Source organism: Salmo trutta, chromosome 20 (assembly GCF_901001165.1).
Source record: "Salmo trutta chromosome 20, fSalTru1.1, whole genome shotgun sequence".
NCBI classification, from domain to species: domain Eukaryota; kingdom Metazoa; phylum Chordata; class Actinopteri; order Salmoniformes; family Salmonidae; genus Salmo; species Salmo trutta.
The window spans coordinates 54,326,602-54,350,337 of NC_042976.1; the positions used below are offsets into that span (position 1 = coordinate 54,326,602).

Below are 23,736 nucleotides of genomic sequence, written 5' to 3' on the forward strand. Positions count from 1 at the left end.
CCCATCTTCCAAAAACATCTTAAACCCTACCTCTTCAAATAATCTTAAATAATCCTCTTCCTCCTTGAGAGAAATGTACTTTATATGCCTGTAATATGTAGTTCTCCCACCGAGCTATCTTAAGATTCACTAACTGTAAGTCGCTCTGGATAAGAGCGTCTGCTAACTGACTAAAATGAAAACACAGCAAAGTTTTTGATTCTTGCCTACGTAAGATTTCATACATTTTTAAACCATAACCAGAGAGAGACTGTCAAAGAATACAGCAAAGAGCTGCTGTTTTTGAGTGAGTTCATGTTTAAGTTTTTATTCAGCGCTGTCAACACTGTTTTTATTCAATAATATTACCAAACATAAAATGCGCTTCTCCCTACTTCCACTCGCGCTGCAATGAATGCGTAGCCAAGTGTATCGATAGCCCTGTGTTTTGATTATTATTATTATCAGCTCGTCGTGTCTTTTAATAGCAAGGCATATTTCACTTTCTCTGGTCGTAGGAACAATGTGAATTTGTGCATGAGGCAGATGCGGTGCAACTCGAGTTTTGCCATCGAGTGGAAGTCTGGGTCCCCTCTCTGGTCAGTCTCACAGGAGGAAAGGAAGAAGAGAGCAGGGACCGTGAGTGACGGACCCTCTGCTGCTCTCTCTCTCCCTCCGCTGAGACTAATGCTGTGTTTAACTTCTTACATCTACACGTTCCGCTAGCGGAACGTCTGCTCCAATATCCAATGATGGGCGGGGCGCGAAATTCAAACTCCTCTAAATCCGAAAACTTACACTTTTCAAACATATGACTATGTTACAGCTATTTAAAGACAAGACTCTCCTTTATCTAACCAAACTGTCCGATTTCAAAAAGGCTTTACAGCGAAAGCAAAACATTAGATTATGTCAGCAGAGTACCCAGCCAGGAATAATCACACAGCCATTTTTCAAGCTAGCATATCATGTCACATAAACCCAAACCATATCTAAATGCAGCACTAACCTTTGATGATCTTCATCAGATGACACACCTAGGACATTGTGTTATACAATACATGCATGTCTGTTCAATCAAGTTCATATTTATATCAAAAACCAGCTTTTTACATTAGCATGTGACGTTCAGAACTAGCATGTGATTTTACTAAATTACTCAATATAAACGTTCACAAAAAGCATAACAATTATTTTAAGAATTATAGATACAGAACTCCTCTATGCACTCGATATGTCCGATTTTAAAATAGCTTTTCGGATGAAGCACATTTTGCAATAATGTAAGTACATAGCCCGGCGTTACAGGGCTAGCTATTTAGACACCCACCCAGTGTAGCCTTCACCAAAATCACATTTCCTATAAGAAAAATGTTCTTACCTTGCTTGTTCTTCATCAGAATACACTGCCAGGACTTCTACTTCAATAACAAATGTAGGTTTGGTCCCAAATAATCCATCGTTATATCCAAACAGCGACGTTTTGTTCGTGCGTTCTAGACACTATCCCAACGCTAAATCTCGGCCACGAGCATGACGCAAAATATGACAAAAAATTTCGAAATATTCCATTACCGTACTTCGAAGCATGTCAACCGCTGTTTAAAACCAATATTTATGCAATTTATCTCGTAGAGAAGCGATAATATTCCGACCGGGAATCTGCCTGTCTGTAAACTGAGGAAAAAACCAAAAGCCGGGGGCGGGGCGTGTCACGCGCCTAAGGCTTAGTCCATTGACTGACCACTCAGCATTTGCTCTCGTGTGCTTCAGCCAGGGCTTTGAATGACATCATTCCTGTTTTTCCCGGGCTGTGAGACTCCATTGTTGACGTGAGAAGTGTCACGTAAGAGCAGAGATCCTTTGTAAACGACAGAGATAATAAAGAAGGGCAAGAAATGTTCAGACAGGGTACTTCCTGAACAGAAGCATCTCAGGTTTTTGCCTGCCATAGGAGTTCTGTTATACTCACAGACACCATTCAAACAGTTTCAGAAACTTTGGAGTGTTTTCTCTCCAAAGCTAATAATTATATGCATATTCCAGTTTCTGGGCAGGACTAATAATCAGATTAAATCGGGTACGTTTTTTATCCAGCCGTGAAATTACTGCCCCCTAGATGTAACAGGTTAAAACAACTGGGAACTAGGAATTCTTTGACTTCAGTGCGTTCAAGACAACTGGCAACTCAAGAAAAAAATATATTTTACTAGGAAAAATCTTTTTGAACAGTCATCCAACTAGGAATTCCAATTGGGAAACTCTGGCATCTGTCTAGAGATCCGACTTTCCGACCTGAAGGTCACTGATGTCATGATTTGACTTCATTCCCCCCCCCCCCCCTGAGTTCCCAGTTGTCTTGAAAGCACCATGACCATTAGATGCAGGTACCATCAGTCCAGTAAAATAAAAAGCTAATTATTTCAATTTATGCTCAGCTGTGCCTCTCAAGTGCTACACCAACTGATCTATTTTGTTATCAAATCTTGAGTTTTGAAATAAATTAGGGTCTCAGAAGAACAATATTGGCAGACTAGGCATATAGCCAATATGTTGTGATAATGTATTAGGCCTACTGCACAAACCTCATTCCTACAGAACAGTTTTTTTAGGTTGTGTTTTTTGTTGCCATTTTTAAATACAAATCTGAGCGGTAGATCTATGCTTGCATTTTGACTGCGAAAGTGATCTTGACTCAAAGGTTGGTGAACACTGACACTTACTTCCTGAATGGTTGCTGCTGCTGCCGGTTTCAAGATCCATGCGGCACAACCTTGATGGTGCTGCTGGGAAATCCACGCCTGATTTGCAATGCAGTCTGATGCGAAGTGTGCTGTGCATATCTGGAGGTTTGGACTGAACTTCAGACACTTGATTATGGAAAATACATCGATGCCAAATCAGACAAAATTATTTTTCTGATGGAATCAATCAATCAAATGTATTTATAAAGCCCTTTTTACATCAGTAGATGTCACATAGTGCTATACAGAAACCCAACCTAAAACCCCAAACAGCAAGCAATGCAGATGTAGAAGCACTGTGGCTAGGAAAAACTCCCAAGAAAGGCCACCAGGCTTCTTCTGCCTGTGCTGGGTGGAGATTATAAGAGTGCATGGTCATTTAAGGCCAGATTGAACATCTTCAAGCACAAACGTTCATAGATGACCAGTAGGGTCAAATAATAATCAGTGGTTGGAGAGTGCAACAGGTCAGTACCTCAGGACTAAATGTTAGTTGGCTTTTCATATCTGAAAATTCAGAAGTCAAGACAGCAGGTGCAGTAGAAAGAGAGTCGAAACAGCAGGTCCGGGACAAGGTAGCATGTCCAGTGAACAGGTCAGGGTTCCCTAGCCGCAGGCAGAATAGTTGAAATTGGAGCAGCAGCACGACCAGGTGGACTGGGAACAGCCAGGAGTCTTCTGGCCAGGTAGTCCTGAGGCATGATCCTAGGGCTCAGGTCCTCCGGGAGGGGAGGGAGAGCGAGAGAGAGAGAGATCGAATTAGAGGAGAATTCTTAAATTCACACAGGACACCAGATAAGACAGACTAATCCTAGCCCCCGGCGCACATGGACTATTGCAGCATAGATACTAGACTGAAACGGGGGTGGGTCAGGGGACACTGTGGCCCTGTACGACGATGCCCCCGGACAGGGCCAACCAGGCAGGATATAAACCCACCCACTTTGCCAAAGCACAGCCCCCACATCACTAGAGGGATATCAACAGACCAACTTTCTACCCTGAGACGAGGCTGAGTATAACCCATGAAGATCTCCTCCACCGCACGAGCCCGAGGGGGCATAAAACCGGACAGGGAGACAGCCGTACTCCACAATCTCTCTTGCTTTTGGGCGAGACCATCACCAGAACTAGGAGGATATATAGTGTCTTCAGAAAGTATTCACACTTCTTGACTTTTTCCATATTTTGTTGTTACAGCCTGAATTTAAAATTGATTAAATGTAGTTTTTGTGTCACTGGCCTACACACAATACCACATGTCACTGTATTTTTATTTATTTTTTAGAAATGAAATGTCTTGAGTCAAGTTTTCAACCCCTTTGTAATGGTGAGCCTAAATAAGTAAAATGTTGCGTAAGTCACAAGTTGCATGGATTCACTCCATGTGCAATAATAGTCTTATAAATGATTTTTGAATGACTACCTCATCTCTGTACCCCACATATACAATTATCTGTAAGGTCCCTTAACCTCTCTGGGCCAGTGGGATATATCAATAATCAATCCTAGGACATTATGTTATACAATACATGCATGTTTTGTTCAATCAAGTTCATATTTGTATCAAAAACCAGCTTTTTACATTAGCATGTGACTAGCATGTGACTAGCATTCCCACCGAACACTTCCGGTGAATTTACTAAATTACTCACGATAAAGATTCACAAAAAAACATAACAATTATTTTAAGAATTATAGATACAGAACTCCTTTATGCACTCGCTATGTCCGATTTTAAAATAGCTTTTCGGTAAAAGCACATTTTGCAATATTCTGAGTAGATAGCCCGGCCATCACAGGCTAGCTATTTTGACACCCACCAAGTGTGGTACTCACCAAACTCCGATTTACTATAAGAAAAGTTTGATTACCTTAGCTGTTCTTCGTCAGAATGCACTCCCAGGACTTCTACTTCAATAACAAATGTTGGTTTGGTTCCAAATAATCCATAGTTATATCCAAATAGCGGCGTTTTGTTCGTGCGTTCAAGACACTATCCGAAGGGTGACGCGCCCGACGCTTTTCGTGACAAAAAAATTCAAAATATTCCATTACCGTACTTCGAAGAATGTCAAACGCTGTTTAAAATCTATTTTTATGCTATTTTTCTCGTAAAAAATCGATAATATTCCGACCGGGAGTCGTTGTTTTCGTTCAAAGAGAGAGAAAGTAAACATGGTGTCGGCTCGTGCACGCGCCTCCAGTCTCATTGTCCTCAGGTTGACCACTTACAAAATGCGCTACTGTTTTTCAGCCATGGCCTGCAAAGCCACCATTCATCATTCTGGCGCCTTCTGAGAGCCTATGGGAGCATTAGAAAATGTCACGTCATGCCAGAGATCCCCTGATTTGGTTAGAGATGATCAAGAAGGCCAATAAATAGTCAGAGAGAGCGCTTCCTGTTTGGAATCTTCTCAGGTTTTGGCCTGCCAAATGAGTTCTGTTATACTCACAGACACCATTGAAACTGTTTTAGAAACTTTAGGGTGTTTTCTATCCAAATCAATCAATTATATGCATATTCTAGTTACTGGGCAGGAGTAGTAACCAGATTAAATCGGGTACGTTTTTTATCCGGCCGTGCAAATACTGCCCCCTACCCTGGAGAGGCTAGCTAATTTAGCTGGTTCATTGTTGCCCATGTGAGGAAGCATTTTACCTAGCATTTTAGCTAGGTAGCCTATGAAAACAAAAAACGTATGACAGAGCCATAGACCGTTTTGCCACCATGAAGTCGGAAGTTTACATACACCTTAGCCAAATACGTTTAAACTCAGTTTTTAGAATAATAGTAGAGAGATTTATTTCTTTGGTCACATTCCCAGTGGGTCAGAAGTTTACATACACTCAATTAGTATTTGGTAGCATTGCCGTTAAATTGTTTAACTTGGGTCAAATGTTTCGGGTAGCCTTCCACAAGCTTCCCACAATAAGTTGGGTGAATTTTGGCCCATTCCTCCTGACAGAGCTGGTGTAACTGAGCCAGGTTTGTAGGCCTCCTTGCTCGCACAGTCTTTTTCAGTTCTGCCCACATATTTTCTATGGGATTGAGGTCAGGGCTTTGTGATGGCCACTCCAATACCTTGACTTTGTTGTTATTAAGCCATTTTGCCACAACTTTGGAAGTATGCCTGGGGTCATTGTCCATTTGGAAGACCCATTTGCAACCAAGCTTTAACCTTCTGTCTGATGTCTTGAGATGTTGACTCAATATATCCACATAATTTCCCTTCCTCATGATACCATCTATTTTTATGAAGTTCACCATGCCCTCCTGCAGCAAAGCACCCCCACAACATGATGCTGCCACCCCCGTGCCTCACGATTGGGATGGTGTTCTTCTGCTTGCAAGCCTCACCCTTTTTCCTCCAAACATAACAATGGTCATTATGGCCAAATAGTTATATTTTTATTTCATCAGACCAGAGGACATTTCTCCAAAAAGTATGATCTTTGTCCCCATGTGCAGTTGCAAACTGTAGTCTGTCTTTTTTATGGTGGTTTTGGAGCAGTGGCTTTTTCCTTGCTGAGCTGCCTTTCGGGTTATATCAATTTAGGACTCGTTCTACTGTGGATATAGATACTTTTGTACCCGTTTCCTCCAGCATCTTCACAAGGTCCTTTGCTGTTGTTCTGGGATTGATTTGCACTTTTCGCACCAAAGTACGTTAATCTCTAGGGAGACAGAACGCGTCTCCTTCGTGAGCGGTATGACGGCTGCGTGGTCCCATGGTGTTTATACTTGCGTACTATTGTTTGTACAGATGAACATGGTACCTTCAGGCATTTGGAAAATGCTCCCAAGGATGAACCAGACTTGTGGAGGTCTACAGTTTTTTTCTGAGGTCTTGGCTGATTTCTTTTGATTTTCTCACGATGTCAAGCAAAGAGGCACTGAGTTTCAAGGTAGGCCTTGAAATACATCCACAGGTACACCTCCAATTGACTCAAATGATGTCAATTAGCCTATCAGAAGCTTCTAAAGCCATAACATAATTTTCTGGAATTTTCCAAGCTGTTGAAAGGCACAGTCAACTTAGTGTATGTAAACTTCTGACCCACTGGAATTGTGATTCAGTGAATTATAAGTGAAATAATCTCTCTGTAAACAATTGTTGGAATAATGACTTGTGTCATGCACAAAGTAGATGTCCTAACCAACTTGCCAAAACTATAGTTTGTTAACAAGACATTTGTGGACTTGTTGAACAATGAGTTTTAATGACTCCAACCTAAGTGTATGTAAACTTATTTTTTCATTTTGCACTTCTGGCTGACCGACGACATGGAGAGCCACAGACCAAAGTCATTTGAAGTTCACATACTGCTCTTGTGATGTAGAAGTTTATAGGAACAGGTTAGAGGACCGCAGTGTGAGCAAGCCAGGTTTCTCCTTCTATATTTATAAGACACTGGTAATACTGCCATTTTAGGCATTCAGTCACATACTTCTCTGATGTGGAAGTGGCAGCACTTCAAATACAATTTTTAAGTAGTAGGTTGGCCCTCCAAAAATGCTTTTTTTGAATGCTTTTTTATTTGAGGCAACAAGCAAAAGGCAAACGTTTCATCTGTTAGGCCAGCGTCAACAGACCAGTTCTGAGCACAGTGGTTTCAAGAACGTTTTGAAAGCACTTCAAATCAAAACGTCTCTCTTGACCATTTCCAGAAACAGCCCAAATAACATCAACCCTTTGAAAGAAGGGACCCATATCCGAGACTGAGGAAGCATTTTCTTCTATAACTCTTTACTCCAGTCATAGTTCACTTTTCCCCCAGCCCAGTTTGGTAAGAGCAGCGGTATGTTTGGGATTACAGCTAATCCAACACGGCAGGTTCAACGGAGGAGGGGGGCAGGGTAGGCTGGGCATTCATTTGAGTGGAGGAAAAGTACTATATTATAGGATGCGGGGTGGGTTGTTACACCTTACATAAGAGCTTGGTCTGGGACTGTGAACACACACACACACACACACACTTGTTAGCCCATTTACCTGGGAACTGTTGATACGTACATGCATCTGTGTTTTGTCAGCCGGAGATTGTCATGCAAATAACTGCCGGTCTCACGGTAATTGACCGTTAATTAACATAAACACCTTTTAGCATCTCCGGGCATAACCTACAAACCACTGATGTGGAACTTTATTGAACTTTTAAAAGTAAAAACAATAGACAAAACACAGTCTGCTTAAACTAATAACCCACAAACAATTATACGTTTTCATGTCTTTATTGAACACACCGTGTAAACATTCACAGTGCAAGGTGCAAAAAGTATGTGAACCCCTAGGCTAATGACTTCTCAAAGCTAATTGGAGTCAGGTGTCAGGGCTGGCTCAAGGAAGCAGGAGAGGTAGAATCAAGCGCAGGGGACAGTCAATTCTTGAACACACTTTAATCCGTATGCACAAAAATAAAGACAGTCCAAACACGGCAGGGCAGGGCGCCAAACAGATGCCACTTTCCAAAACCCTTATAGACGTCAGAAATAGGGACGCAGCCCATAAATACCTCTGCGGTGATAAAACACAAAACAACCACAGGCAGAGGGAAAAAACACACGTTCCTCAAGATACCACAAACCTGACAAGGAACATAATCACGCACAAACACAGACATACCTCGCTAAACTAAATAACCCCCCCTACTAATAACTAAACCCAAAACAGGTGCGTGCCTACCTAGACCTAAGCAACAGAAAGTGAAACAAAAATGATCGATGGCAGCTAGTAGGCCGGCGACGACGACAGCCGAGCGCCGCCCGGTCGAGGAGGGGCGCCACCATCCGTCGGTGTCGTGACATCAGGAGTCAGCTAACCTGGAGTCCAATCTAAGAGACGAGATTGGAGATGTTGGTTAGAGCTGCTTTGCCCAATAAAAAAACACTCACAAAATTTGAGTTTGCTATTCACAAGAAGCATTGCCTGATGTGAACCATGCCTCGGACAAAAGAGATCTCAGAAGACCTAAGATTAAGAATTGTTGACTTACATGAAGCTGGGAAGGGTACAAAGTATCTCTAAAAGCCTTGGTGTTCATCAGTCCACGGTAAGACAAATTGTCTATAAATGGAGAAAGTTCAGCACTGTTGCTACTCTCCCTAGGAGTGGCAGTCCTGCAAAGATGACTGCAAGAGCACAGTCCTGAATGCTCAATGAGGTTAAGAAGAATCCTAGAGTGAAATCTCTAGAACATGCTAACATCCCTGTTGAGGAGTCTACGTTACGTAAAACACTAAACATGGGAGGACACCAAGGAAGAAGCCACTGCTGTCAAAAAAAATACATTTCTGCACATCTGAAGTTTGCAAAAGTGCACCTGGATGTTCCACAGCGCTACTGGCAAAATATTCCGTGAACAGATGAAACTACAGTTGTTTGGAAGGAACACACAACACTATGTGTGGAGAATAAAAGGCACAGCACACCAACATCAAAACCTCATCCCAACTGTAAGGTATGGCGAAGGAAGCATCATGGTTTGGAGCTGCTTTGCTGCCTCAGGGCCCGGACAGCTTGCTATCATCGATGGGAAAAATGAATTCCCAAGTTTATCAAGACGTTTGGCAAGATGATGTATTTAAATGATGTATTCAATATAGACAAGAAAAATACAATACTTTGTGTGTTATTAGTTTAAGCACACTATGTTTGTCTATTGTTGTGACTTAGATGAAGATCAGATCAACTTTGATGACCAATTTATGCAATTCCAAAGGGTTCACATACTTTTTCTTGCCACTGTAGTTCATTTAGCAGGCAAGATTTGCTTAGAATTTCGTGGCATTTTTTTATAATATGAAGAATATAATTGAACATAGCTGAATAAAATTGAAAGAATATTTTCAACATTTGATTTCCGAGGGAGAGGGCACATGCGGCTATTCTGTTTTGAGCAGTTAACAAAGAAACAGGTCCTCCTATATGCTTAATTTAGAGTTATTTATGCAACTTTAGTTGTGATACAAACGTTAGGCTATATGTTTAGATTTTTTTATACATTCTAAGGTTGCATGATGCGACTAATAATGATTTTAATAAAGTCTCATGAAAGGCATGAGCTCTGCTTTGTTTTTGCGCAAACTGCACACACTTCATCAGTCTCTTATTCACAATTGGACAAGCGCTTGATAATATTTTCACCCATCAGACTATTCTTAATTTAATCTGGTCTTTACATATAGCCTATGGGTGGAATTATTTTTTATTTAGAATGGCACACACAAAAAAGTAATCCATAGTCTGCACTTGAATAGTGAATGGAGGTTACATGCGGTTGTTTTTAATATGCAAGCATAGGCAGCTCGTCCATAAGGCTAGGGGAAGCTAAGCTTTTCTTAAAGTAAATTTAATTAAATTGCCAAAATTATATAGCCTAATTAGCCTACTCCTGTCTATACAGAAATAAATAAAATAATTCAAAATTGACTGCTAAAGCATGATTTGGCCACAGGGATCAACAGCTTCTTTAAAAAAAAAAAAATAATGGTGGATTGTATTGCCTACAGTCGGAAGGAAAGGCAGCATGCACAAATTGGGCAGATTACTGGCAAAAGCCAGGCATATCACAATATTTCAAAATACAATCGCAGGAAAAACGTTAGGAAAGCATTATGCTTGTTTCTGTAGAGAAGATAATGAAAAGACAAAAGACTCTTTTAGTTATCAAAATTCTCAATTTAATTGAGCGAACAACAGTATATGTCACGCCCTGACCATAGAGAGCCCTTGGTTCTAGTCTTTTCATTTCTATGTTGGTGCTCTTGGTATGGTTCCCAAATAGAGGCAGCTGATGTTCGTTGTCTCTAATTGGGGATCATACTGAAGTTCTCCATTGTTCCCACCTGGGTTGTGGGATATTGTTTGTGTTAGTGTGTTTAGCACTACGGCTTGCACGTTCGTTTTATGTTTGTTTATGGTTTTGGTAGTTTCACTATATAATAAAGTATGTGGAACTCAACTCACGCTGTGCCTTGGTCCGTCTCTCATCATGTATGGGTCAGAATATCCCACCAAGCAAGGACCAAGCAGCGTGTGACAGAGGTAAAGGAGTTTTGGACCTGGGAAGAAATCATGGGAGGACACGAGACCCTTACTTGGCAGGAGTTGCAGAGGACTCAGGAAGGACAGCGATGACGCCACAGAAACGGCAAGATTTTTTTTGTTTTGGGGGGGGGGGGTTGGCCGAGCCCGCCAGGGAGTTGATGGAGCAGTATGAGGAGGGATATCGGAGAATGACTTTGGCGAGGAGTATGCTGCAGCGCAGGCGTGCAGAAGAGCGTGACACCAGTCCGGTGCCATCTGTGCCAGCTCCCCGCACTCGCCCTGAAAAGCCAGAGACCGTTAGGGAGGCGATGGAGAAGTTGGGGGAGAGAGAGAGGAGAGAGATGTTGGTCAAGTGTGTTCTACTCAACATTCGACCTGAAGAGCCTGTCAGCAGTCTGGTGAAGTCTGTGCCGGTTTCACGCATCTGGCCTCCAGTGCGCCTCCCCAGTCCGGTATGTCCTGTGCCAGCTCTCCGCACCCTCCCTGAAGAGCGTGTAACCAGTTCGGTGCCACCTGTGCCAGCTCCACGCATCAGGCCTCCAGTGCGCCTCCCCAGTCCGGTACGTCCTGTGCCAGCTCCCCGCACTCGCCCTGAAGTGCGTGTCACCAGTCCTGTTTAGATGAATGTCATTTTCTGTATCTCCCCTTCTCGTAGGCCTATTATATGGACAAGGTCGTTTTTATTGATCTGTTTGTCATTGTCCGCAGAGTAAGACCCTGTAATTTGTCCTATTAAAAAAGATTTTGATAATGTCACCAGTCATATAAAGTGTAGTAGAATTGCATGAAATGTGTTTATGAAAGTCTGCATTTTTCCCATGCAAAGAAAGAAGAAACATAGAGTAGGTCTGGGCTATATTAGATAACCTGTCTTTTTTTGAGAACAGTGACTGAGTTATATTATTATCCTAAATTATGACTATCCAATCTACTCGTCACATTATGAATAGTAGGCTATCTTACACAAGTCTGCAAATGCAATGATGCATGGAATGCTTTATTACAAAGGGTGCATTTGTATGGTGAAAATTAGCTTCCCCAAACTTGAAACTCACGGGCCACTTTTGCATGCCAGGTTGTACAGCAGTTTAATGTGCTTTAATTTTAAGAATTGAGCAATAAATATAACAGCACGAAAGCTGGGATCCTCTTTTAAATAGTGGCCAGTCAAAACTCTGTTTTCACATGCGCTTTCCCAATGACTGGGCTTATAAGAACACGTTACACTTGGCTCTGTAGGCTATGTGCTCTCTAACCATGTTCCTATAGGTCCTAAGCCTATAGGCTACGTTTGGAATTATTTGGCCATTTTATTTTTTGATGCAAACCTTATAACACATAGGCCTATAGGTAAGGCTACATGTGTGTGACTGATTTTGAAAAAGTTGCAAAAAAGTTGCTGTTTCTTGCCTTACTGCACATGATGGGCATCATTCACTAGTGATAATATTGTCACCCATCAGACTATTCTTGATTTAATCTGGTCTTTACATATACTAAATAATATATGTGTGAAATTAGTTTTTATTTAGAATGGACCATTATCATGCACCTGTAGGAACAGGGGAGAAAATACACTGCTCAAAAAAATAAAGGGAACACTTAAACAACACAATGTAACTCCAAGTCAATCACACTTCTGTGAAATCAAACTGTCCACTTAGGAAGCAACACTGATTGACAATAAATTTCACATGCTGTTGTGCAAATGGAATAGACAACAGGTGGAAATTATAGGCAATTAGCAAGACACCCCCAATAAAGGAGTGGTTCTGCAGGTGGTGACCACAGACCACTTCTCAGTTCCTATGCTTCCTGGCTGATGTTTTGGTCACTTTTGAATGCTGGCGTTGCTTTCACTCTAGTGGTAGCATGAGACGGAGTCTACAACCCACACAAGTGGCTCAGGTAGTGCAGCTCATCCAGGATGGCACATCAATGCGAGCTGTGGCAAGAAGGTTTGCTGTGTCTGTCAGCGTAGTGTCCAGAGCATGGAGGCGCTACCAGGAGACAGGCCAATACATCAGGAGACGTGGACGAGGCCGTAGGAGAGCAACAACCCAGCAGCAGGACCGCTACCTCCGCCTTTGTGCAAGGAGGAGCAGGAGGAGCACTGCCAGAGCCCTGCAAAATGACCTCCAGCAGGCCACAAATGTGCATGTGTCTGCTCAAACGGTCAGAAACAGGCTCCATGAGGGTGGTATGAGGGCCCGACGTCCACAGGTGGGGGTTGTGCTTACAGCCCAACACCGTGCAGGACATTTGGCATTTGCCAGAGAACACCAAGATTGGCAAATTCGCCACTGGCGCCCTGTGCTCTTCACAGATGAAAGCAGGTTCACACTGAGCACGTGACAGACGTGACAGAGTCTGGAGACGCCGTGGAGAATGTTCTGCTGCCTGCAACATCCTCCAGCATGACCGGTTTGGCGGTGGGTCAGTCATGGTATGGGGTGGCATTTCTTTGGGGGGCCGCACAGCCCTCCATGTGCTCGCCAGAGGTAGCCTGACTGCCATTAGGTACCGAGATGAGATCCTCAGACCCCTTGTGAGACCATATGCTGGTGCGGTTGGCCCTGGGTTCCTCCTAATGCAAGACAATGCTAGACCTCATGTGGCTGGAGTGTGTTAGCAGTTCCTGCAAGTGGAAGGCATTGATGCTATGGACTGGCCCAGACCTGAATCCAATTGAGCACATCTGGGACATCATGTCTCGCTCCATCCACCAACGCCACGTTGCACCACAAACTGTCCAGGAGTTGGCGGATGCTTTAGTCCAGGTCTGGGAGGAGATCCCTCAGGAGACCATCCGCCACCTCATCAGGAGCATGCCCAGGCGTTGTAGGGAGGTCATACAGGCACGTGGAGGCCACACACACTACTGAGCCTCATTTTGACTTGTTTTAAGGACATTACATCAACGTTGGATCAGCCTGTAGTGTGGTTTTCCACTTTAATTTTGAGTGTGACTCCAAATCCAGACCTCCTTGGGTTGATAAATTGGATTTCCATTGATTATTTTTGTGTGATTTTGTTGGCAGCACATTCAACTATGTAAAGAAAAAAGTATTTAATAAGATTATTTCTTTCATTCAGATCTAGGATGTGCTGTTTAAGTGTTCCCTTTATTTTTTTGAGCAGTATATTTCAATTTTATTTTCAGTCTCTTTTATTGTTTACTCAATGTGTTGTTGTCTGTGTCACACTGCTTTGCTTTATCTTGGCCAGGTCGCAGTTGTAAATGAGAACTTGTTCTCAACTAGCCTACCTGGTTAAATAAAGGTGAAATAAAAAAATAAAAAAAAAATGTCCCAAGTTATATCAGAGCTCTGTTCCAAACACGTAAAAGACATACCCTCCTCCACTTACCCACTCCGTATGCCCTTGGGGGAATCCCCACGGCCATCTTTGCCGTTGGTCCAAACAATTAGCAAAGCATGGGGGGTTGGCAACGTAATGCCCTCAGCCCTCGCTTGTGATAGTGTGCGAGTGTACAGTTCTGTTCACTCCGGGGCCTGAAACGCCCCATAATTCAATTCGTTATGATTGTACATCCGCTAAGAAAAGTCAGCCAAAACTAATAACCCACATCAATATGGAGAAGTCAACATACAATTGTAAGTAAAAACAAATGTAAATAATTTAGAAATTGTGCTACAGTACTAATGCACATGACGGCACAAACACGTCTTGTAAAAGTAATGATGTTTTTGGTTGGTTAGCTTTTTGGAAATGTTAGCTAGTGTATACAACTTTCCCTGACATCACACTTCTACATCATTTTCAATTTACCTGATATTTTCGGATGGCTAGTATTCAATGTCTGCGGATGCGTTGTCTTCTAGCACACACAACAGCTACCATGACTGAAAACACAAACCGTGTGTCAAAGGAGTGATGAATTTCCGGGCAAGGGCGGTCCTTTTAAAAATGTATTGATTCCTCCCTTGTCCTGCAAGTGTCAACTCATCATACGTCATGATACGTCATCAGAAGTGTCCACTTAATTTGAGGGGAGAGGGTGTGTCCTTTAAATGTTTGGAATGCAGACCATGGCATTGTTGAATACTCGTATCTGATTGGCTTGAAGAGCATTCTAGAGTGTGCATTATTTCCCGATAACTCACTGTATTTCCGCACGGTAGAATTAAATGGCTATAGTTATTCTTACATGTTCTATGTTTGAGCTGCTTTTGAAAGCAAAAGTCGAATTGAAAATATTATTGGCATTGTTGAATTCGATTTTCATAATAGCAAGCTAGGAATGATGGTTTGGCTAGCTAAACTACCAAGTCTGTTTATTTGGTAACTTGCTAGCTACTTCAGTGGATGTTGAACACATTTATACTGGCAAATGAACACAGTCAACTCTGGGCTCTGCATTCTCTGGAAAAGAATGCAATGCTATTGCATTGTGGAACACGACTTCTGCGTCGTTCATTAGTTTCCATAGAACGCATAGCCCCTCGTTAATTATGTAACTGGAGTTAGTAAACTGTGATCAGTATTCACCAAATAGGCAATCTTTCCTCATTTGTTTTTGGTTGACTTCCTACTGGTATTTTGTTGGGCCCTGTGTGTAACATCAGCTCTGCTTGCGTGAGCTCGTTCAGAGCTGTTTCCATCTGAATGAGGGGAGGCACAGCAATTACACTACATCACCAAAAGTATGTGGACACCTGCTCGTCAGACATCTCATTTCAAAATCATGGGCATTAATATGAAGTTGGTCTCCCCTTTGCTGCTATTACAGCCTCCACTCTTCTGGGAAGGCTTTCCACTAGATGTTGGAACATTGCTGCGGTGACTTGATTCCATTCAGCCATGAGCATTCGTGAGGTTGGGTGATTTGGCCTGGCTCGCAGTCGGCGTTCCAATTCATCCCGAAGGTGTGTGATGGAGTTGAGGTCAGGGCTCTGTGCAGGCCAGTCATTTCTGTATGGACTTCGCTTTGTGCACGGGGCATTGTCATGCTGAAACATGAAAGGGCCTTCCCCAAACTGTTGCCACAAAGTTGGAAGCACAGAATTGTCAAGAATGTCATTGTATGCTGTAGCGTTACGATTTCCATTCACTAGAACTAAGGGGCCCAGGCTGAACCATGAAAAACAGCCCCAGATCATTATTCCTCTTCCACCAAACTTTACAGTTGGTACTATGCATTGGGGCAGGTAGCATTGTGCTGGCATCCACCAAACCCAGATTTGTCTGTCGGACTGCCAGATAGTGAAGCGGGATTCAATGGTGGCGAGCTTTATAACACTCAACCGACACTTGGCATTGCACATGGTGATCTGAGGCTTGTGTGCAGTTGCTCGGCCAACTGACTTGTTGGAAAGGTGGCATCCTATGACGGTGCCACGTTGAATGTCACTGAGCTCTTCAGTAAGGCCATTCTGCTGCCAATGTTTCTCTATGGAGATTGCATGGCTTTGTGCTCTATTTTATATGCCTGTCAGCAATGTGTGTGGCTGAAATGGCCAAATCCACTCATTTGAAGGGATGTCCACATACTTTTGTGTGTATATATAGTGTATATGACCTGTACGATGTCCAGCCCTGATGCCCCCTTTCTTTTTGCCCTGTGATCAAGAGCTATCAATAAAGAACACAACGCAACACCATCTGATATAGGCGCTGCACGCCGGTTACAGTTATCCCTTAGATAATGTACTGAATGTCGGCGTTTATCCCTTACCTAATAGCCAATGTGATGTGACATTTAGTAGGAATGACTGAGTAACCATTTCAGACTAGAACTCGGGTTCCCAGGGAGGTGATTTGGGTGCGTAACTGGACCCAATCTGAAAATAACAGCGTGTGTTGCCCTTATATTTGGCCCCTCTGTCCATTGTGCTGTTCTTTCAGTGAGTGTCCTTTTTGAAGGTGCACTTTAAAGGGGAAGGGAACAATGGATTGGGGCATGCCCTGACTGATCCCTGAGACCTCACTGGCAGGTCTAGGTGGGTAGGGCCTGTTCTTCCTTTTTGCGTGTGTCTGTGTGCATGTGCCTGTGTGTCTGTCCGTGCTTTTGCACGTGTGTGCAAAAGGCAATTCTAGGTCTTGTGGCATATTTTGTTTAAACTATCTCCAATTTAATGGAATTGCTACCCTCTGCATGCACAGTTCCATCACATGTGCAGTGCACTCTTCCATCACATGTACAGCTGATTCTCAAGCTCTTGCACACTAATGAGATGCTATTGAGCCCATACTACTACACTGTCTGAGCCAAGGACTACATGCTTTCTGGTAAGTTTTGATTACAATACTGGGTGGGGTGAATATATTTTATATGACATACATTATTTTTTGTTAACTAGTAGCCTACAGAAAAGTGTGTTTAAATAATTTATAACTTGTTAACAATTTCTAATAGCTTGTTTTTGCTACCATGTGGGTTTTAGCTTGCTTGAGTCTGCTAACTGAGGTGTGTTAATTCACCTGTTTCCATACATGCTTCATTTTAAAACATTTATCTTACAAAGGAGTTGTTTAATCTAACTGCTTAACTATGTATCTGTACATGGAATTGAATTTATTTTTTACTAATTGTATTTATAATCTTTACAGGAAAATGCCACAGGCACTATCTGATGTGTAGAGATATTTCACTGCAGCTAATGTAGGAGGAAAAGCTGTGTACATTTGCAAATACTGTGCCAAATCATATGTGAAGAATGCAACAAAGATGCAGAATCATCTGGCCAAGTGCATAAAGTTCCCTCAGCGCTCACAACAAGCAACCTCTAACAAATGTCCCTCTACTTCTATTCGAGGTAAAAATTATGAATCAGACACCTTATCGATAGCAACAGCTCATGGTCCTCCTGGAATCAGAAGTTTCTTTGACTCAGTGGAGGAACGTAGTCAGAGAAATGCTGATGAATGTCTTGCTCGAGCTGTGCATGCTACTGGGTCACCTCTGATGCAACTAGTCCTTGTTTGGGAACACACACCAAAGCATGCAACAGGCTGACCAATACAAGGGTTGAAAAAGTGGTGTCCATCTGGGCAAATTGGAGTTTTTTTAAGCCTGACAAACAAGCCATCCTCAACAAGGTTGAAAGGTGACAGTGAAGATGAGGCCTCAGAGTCTGATGTTCAAGAGGTGGAGATTGAGGAGGTCCAGGGAGAAGACATGGAAGCCTGCGAGGAAGACAAGCAAAGCTTTTTACAGATGTATGTCGAAAATGTTTTTGGGAGATATGATGGATCATTGGGGATCATTCAATTTTCCCTTTTGATGTTCAGTGAAATCATCCCATGTCAACTAATTTAATTAAAGTTCAATTCGTAACTAAATCGTTTTTTATTTCTATTGGTAGGATTTAATAATTTGCAATTATGTCTACTTATGATAAGGTAAAATGTTTATGTTTCTGTCTCCATATGATATGGTAACTATATCCAATGCAATAAACATCTACATTTAAATGGTATTAATATTGATTTGCATATATTTCCGTTAATTCCCATATATTCCGTTAATTCCCACGGAAAGTTTCCACCTCTGAATATTCCCCAAAATGTGCAACCCTATGTGTGTTCCAGTCTGTGTGTTTTGACCACAACAATGGCCTGTTTCTCTTGCTCTGTGTTCCTGCAGCAGTGGTTTGAGATCATGGGAAAGGCATGAGGCTGTAACATTGTGTGTGTGTGTGTTCCTCTTTACTCTAGATGCTAGCTTATAGTCCCTGTGGTCTGCCTGGCTGGCTCCAGAACAGTTTATAGCTCTCCCCTTTTCTGTTTACTGGGGACCTTTTTATAGGAGAAAACACACTAAATTACTCACTGACTCAGACTCTGAAACCTGAACTGAACTTTCACTCTGCAGGAATTTAGTGGAGGAGACCTAGAAGGAAAGAACAACACAGAGCTTCCTCCTCCTACTGTTGTCTACATCCTAACTTTCTTCTCTAGGTTAACTAAGTCTCTCTCTCCCTTTCACTCTGTATCCGTCTTTTCATCCCATTTACAGGGAGTAACCAAGAAAACATTTTGGAGCAACAACTTCCGATCTGCACTGGAAAACTGAGTTTTGTTGTGTGAGTAAGTACTCCTGCTTATCCCAGGTCTCTCTCCTCCCTCTCTGCCCCTCCCCCAGACCTCTACTTCTTCCATGTGAAGTAGTGTTACTGAGATTTCCCAGTGACAAATTAACTGTAGAATGTGTTAAACCACCTTTTGACTTACATGTAAGATACCAAACGAAAGGTTATATTGTTAGTGTTTGAATGTCATATTCTGCTCTGTCCCGTCTTGTTTTGCTATGATGTCTTGTTACTTAGATTTCCCAGAGCAGAATGTTACTAGGAGAACCCCACAAAGATAAGTTAGTTCCCTGTCCTGTCTTGTTTTGCTATGATGTCTTGTTACTTAGCTTTCTTAGAGCAGAATGTTACTAGGAGAACCCCACAAAGATAATTTAGTTCCCTGTCCCGTCTTGTTTTGCTATGATGTCTTGTAATGTATTTTAAAGGTGGATGGTTTTGCCTTTGAGACAAATGTGATTGGGATGGAGCGGGCTGGGTGCCATCTTGGCTTCTTTAATGAAAGGGGTGGGGTGATAGGCTGTGGAGTAATTGGGATCGCTGTAGCTGAAACCACAGGGAAAGCAAAGCAGTGCTGGATTAACCTTGATGAATTTGAGAACACTTAACTCATGTGGAAGGAGATGTTAGCATGACGTTATGAAAAGGTTGTGTGCATGCGTGCATCTTCTCTCTCTCTGTTTGTGTGTGTTTTTTTATTGCTGTGCCCTTACACCATGGTGTTGTTTCAGTGACTCAGAAGAGGGCTGTAATTACCACAGGCCATTGCTAAATCTCCCTGACCACTTGGGCGGTTCACTCTAAAGCACAGACAGACAGACCCTCATTCTGCTGATCTCAACCTGACTCGACTTTTTACCACCCTCAGGAGAATGGCAGACACGTAGTCAGTCAGGCACTTCTCAATGTTTTCTCAATTTCTATGGAAGTAGTCTTCAGTACTATTAGCCTGGTCCCAGATCTGTTTGTGCTTAATTGTCAACTCCTATGGTAGTTGTCATGTTTTGCAATACAATAAACCTCAGGCGTTGGCAAGACAGCACAAACGCATCAGGGACCAGGCTACAGTGTTATACTCCAAACCAAAATAACCATTGTATTATGTGAGAACTGCATTGTGTAGTAGTTATGTTTACTGACTGATGAAGCCATGAACTATCAAACCATTGTTGGCTTAACCTAATCAGCAATGGCACAACAAGGCATCAAAAATGGTGGTACTTGATCATATAAATCTTATCAAACTCATTACACCATCACACTTCTATGTTTAACATCCATTTTCCTAGATGGATTGTTTCTTCATGTTTCAATTTCTCATTACAATGACCTGATCACAAAGGTCAGTGTTTCACACTCTCCTAGATCATTAGTAAGAGCAAAACTTAACATTAAAGTTGGAACCTCCGTGTCTGCCAGCTTTTCTCTTCTCTCGGCTCCTCTCCTCTGTTCTTAAATAAAATCAAGTCACACATTTCATACAAAAAAAGTCCTTCCCATAAAATTATAAAGTGAGAAAGATAAAATAAAAAAACGAATCAGGTTTGGGGTCAATTCCATTTCAATTTAGAATGTAAATAAAATTCAAATTCCTAATGTTCCACATTGAAAAGCATTGAAGAGAATTGTAATTGTAATTTCAGTGTACTTCCTGAATTGACTGGAAGTTAAATGACTCTGAACACTGCTTTTCCTCTCCTTTCTTCTCTCCTCTCTTCCCTCTCCTCCCCTTCCCTCTCCTCCCCCTCTACCCTCCCCAGCTTACCTCTCAGCCCCCCCCCCTCTACTGTTCTCCCTCTCCTGTCCTCCCCTCATGTCCAACCCAAGGAGCTGGATACATGGCGGTAATCTGCAGGAAGGGATGGAATGTGCTTATCACTTCCTTCTCAACATTGTCTGTACATTTTATTGTGCAGTTGCTGTTCATGTTTTGTCTTATGTTCAACTATATTATTCCATTTGAATTAAGGCAGCTCTTGATACCCAAATAATTCAGTAGGAGTTAAAAGAAACTGCCATAGCACATTCGGTGTGGTCCTAACCTATTGCTACTGTAGGAGCATTGCTCTCTGGCCACACCTGCTTATTATATAAGGGTGAACAGGCCTTAGTTACCAAAAGTTAAGCCTCTGATTACACTGTAATACCCCATGATGTCACCATAAGAGTTTACACTGTTTTCTAGAAGAGAGGGAGAGTGAAAGGTAGCCTAGTCCCAGATTTACATTTTACATTTTAGTCATTTAGCAGATGCTCTTATCCAGAGCGACTTACAGTAGTGAATGCATACATTTCATACAATTGCATACATTTTTTTTTTTCCTGTGCTGGCCGCCTGTGGGAATCGAACCCACAACCCTGGTGTTGCAAACACCATGCTCTACCAACTGAGCTACAGGGAAGGCCAGATGCTGTATTGCCATGGCAACGCCCATAGAAGTTAGCTACAGGACAAACAGATCTGGGACCAGTCTAAGTGAGAGGTGGGTGTTGTAGTGAAATGGGTTGTTTCAAGAGAGCGGGGCATGTTTGCAGGTTTTCTGCATTAGAGACCCGGCCCATTTCTCAAATGGCATCCCATTTCCTACATAGGGCACTTATTTTGACCAGAGCCCTATAGGCCAATATATAGGGAATAGGGTGCCATTTGGGACGCAAACTCAGCCTGTTTCCCTTGTAGCGCCGTGGCCATTTAGTAAATTGGAGCCAGGTGGCCACAATTTTAAAGGAAATCGTAAACGCATGCAGCACACACAGACAATTGTAACTGTTTGTGTTCCTCAACCCCTCTAATCAGAACCAAGCAAGCAACCGATGACCACTCTCTTACTATTTCTCTCTCTCTCTCTCGTTCTCTCCATCCAGTCTGATCGACAGGATCAAACCAGGCATCATCAAGAGGGTGAACAGACTCTCCACACCGATTGCTGGACTGGTGAGTGCCATTCGCAACCTTCATATTCAAAGCAGAGCTAGGTCAAAGACCTATGTAAAATACTTTCAAGCACTTAATTTAATTTGAAGCCAATGGAATAGTCCCAGAAGTCGAAACGCCAAGCTACATCAAGTTCAGCTCAAATACTTTCAAAAACATAAAATACTGACAGCTTAAAAAATATACTTCAAGTATTTGTCATATACAGTGCCTTCGGAAAGTATTCAGACCCCTTTGACTTTTTCCACATTCTGTTACGTTACAGCCTTACACTAATATTGATTGAGTAGATATAGAGTTGAAGTCGGAAGTTTACATACACCTTAGCCAAATACATTTAAACTCAGTTTTTCACAATTCTTGACATTTAATCCGAGTAAATATTTCCTGTTTTAGGTCAGTTAGGATCACCACTTTATTTTAAGAATGTGAAATGTCAGAATAATAGTATATTTATTTCAGCTTTTATTTCTTTCGTCACATTCCCAGTGGGTCAGAAGTTTACATTCACTCACTTAGTATTTGGTAGCATTGCCATTAAATTGTTTAACTTGGGTCAAACCTTTCGGGTAGCCTTCCACAAGCTTCCCACAATAAGTTGGGTGAATTTTGGCCCATTCCTCCTGACAGAGCTGGTGTAACTGAGTCAGGTTTGTAGGCCTCCTTGCTCGCACACACTTTTTCAGTTCTGCCCACAATTGTTCTATGGGATTGAGGTTAGGGCTTTGTGATGGCCACTCCAATACCTTGACTTTGTATTCCTCAAGCCATTTTGCCACAACTTTGGAAGTATGCTTGGGGTCATTGTCCATTTGGAAGACCCATTTGCGACCAAGCTTTAACGTCCGGACCGATGTCTTGAGATGTTGCGTCAATATATCCACATAATTTTCCTGCCTCATGATGCCATCTGTTTTGTGAAGTGCACCAGTCCCTCCTGCAGCAAAGCACCCCCACAACATGATGCTGTCACCCCGTCCTTCACGGGTGGGATGGTATTCTTCAGCTTCCAAGCCTCCCCCTTTTTCTTCCAAACATAACGATGGTCATTATGGCTAAACAGTTCTATTTTTGTTTCATCAGACCAGAGGACATTTCTCCAAAAAGTACGATATTTGTCCCCATGTGCAGTTGCAAACCGTAGTCTGTTTTTTTTATGGCGGTTTTGGAGCAGTGGCTTCTACCTTGCTGAGCGGCCTTTTCAGGTTATGTCGATATAGGACTTGTTTTACTGTGGATATAGATACTTTTGTACCTGTTTCCTCCAGCATCTTCACAAGGTACTTTGCTGTTGTTCTGGGATTGATTTGCACTTTTCGCAGCAATGTAGGTTCATCTCTAGGAGACAGAACGCGTCTCCTTCCTGAGCGGTATGGCGGCTGCGTGGTCCCATGGTGTTTATACCTGCGTACTATTGTTTGTACAGATGAACGTGGTACCTTCAGGCGTTTGCAAATTGCTCCCAAGGATATTTTTTTACTGAGGTCTTGGCTGATTTCTTTTGATTTTCCCATGATGTCAAGCAAAGAGGCACTGCATTTCAAGGTAGGCCTTGAAATACATCCACAGGTACACCTCCAATTGACTCAAATGATGTCAATTAGCCTATCAGAAGCTTCTAAAGCCATGACATCATTTTCTGGGATTTTCCAAGCTGTTTAAAGGCACAGTCAACTTAGTGTATGTAAACTTCTGACCCACTGGAATTGTGATACAGTGAATTATAAGTGATATAATCTGTCTGTAAACAGTTGTTGGAAAAATTACTTGTGTCATGCACAAAGTAGATGTCCTAACCGACTTGCCAAAACCATTGTTTGTTAACAAGACATTTGTGGAGTTTTAATGACTCCAACATAAGTGTATGTAAACTTCCGAACTCAACTGTGTTTTATCTACACACAATACCCCATAATGACAAAGCAAAAAATGTTTTTTAGAAATGTTTGCAAATGTATATAAAAAAACTGAAA

General features: G+C 42.2%; 1 protein-coding gene across 1 annotated transcript in view; it reads left to right on the forward strand.

The window, feature by feature from the left end:
• The window catches only part of LOC115156247 (LIM domain only protein 7-like), a 42,045-nt gene that overhangs the window by 15,486 nt on the left and 2,823 nt on the right, over positions 1–23,736 (forward strand). Inside the window, exons 3-4 of the mRNA XM_029703689.1 lie at positions 18,756–18,822; positions 21,694–21,763. Coding sequence (XP_029559549.1) covers positions 18,756–18,822; positions 21,694–21,763 — 137 coding nt within the window. The remainder of the gene's footprint in view (positions 1–18,755; positions 18,823–21,693; positions 21,764–23,736) is intronic.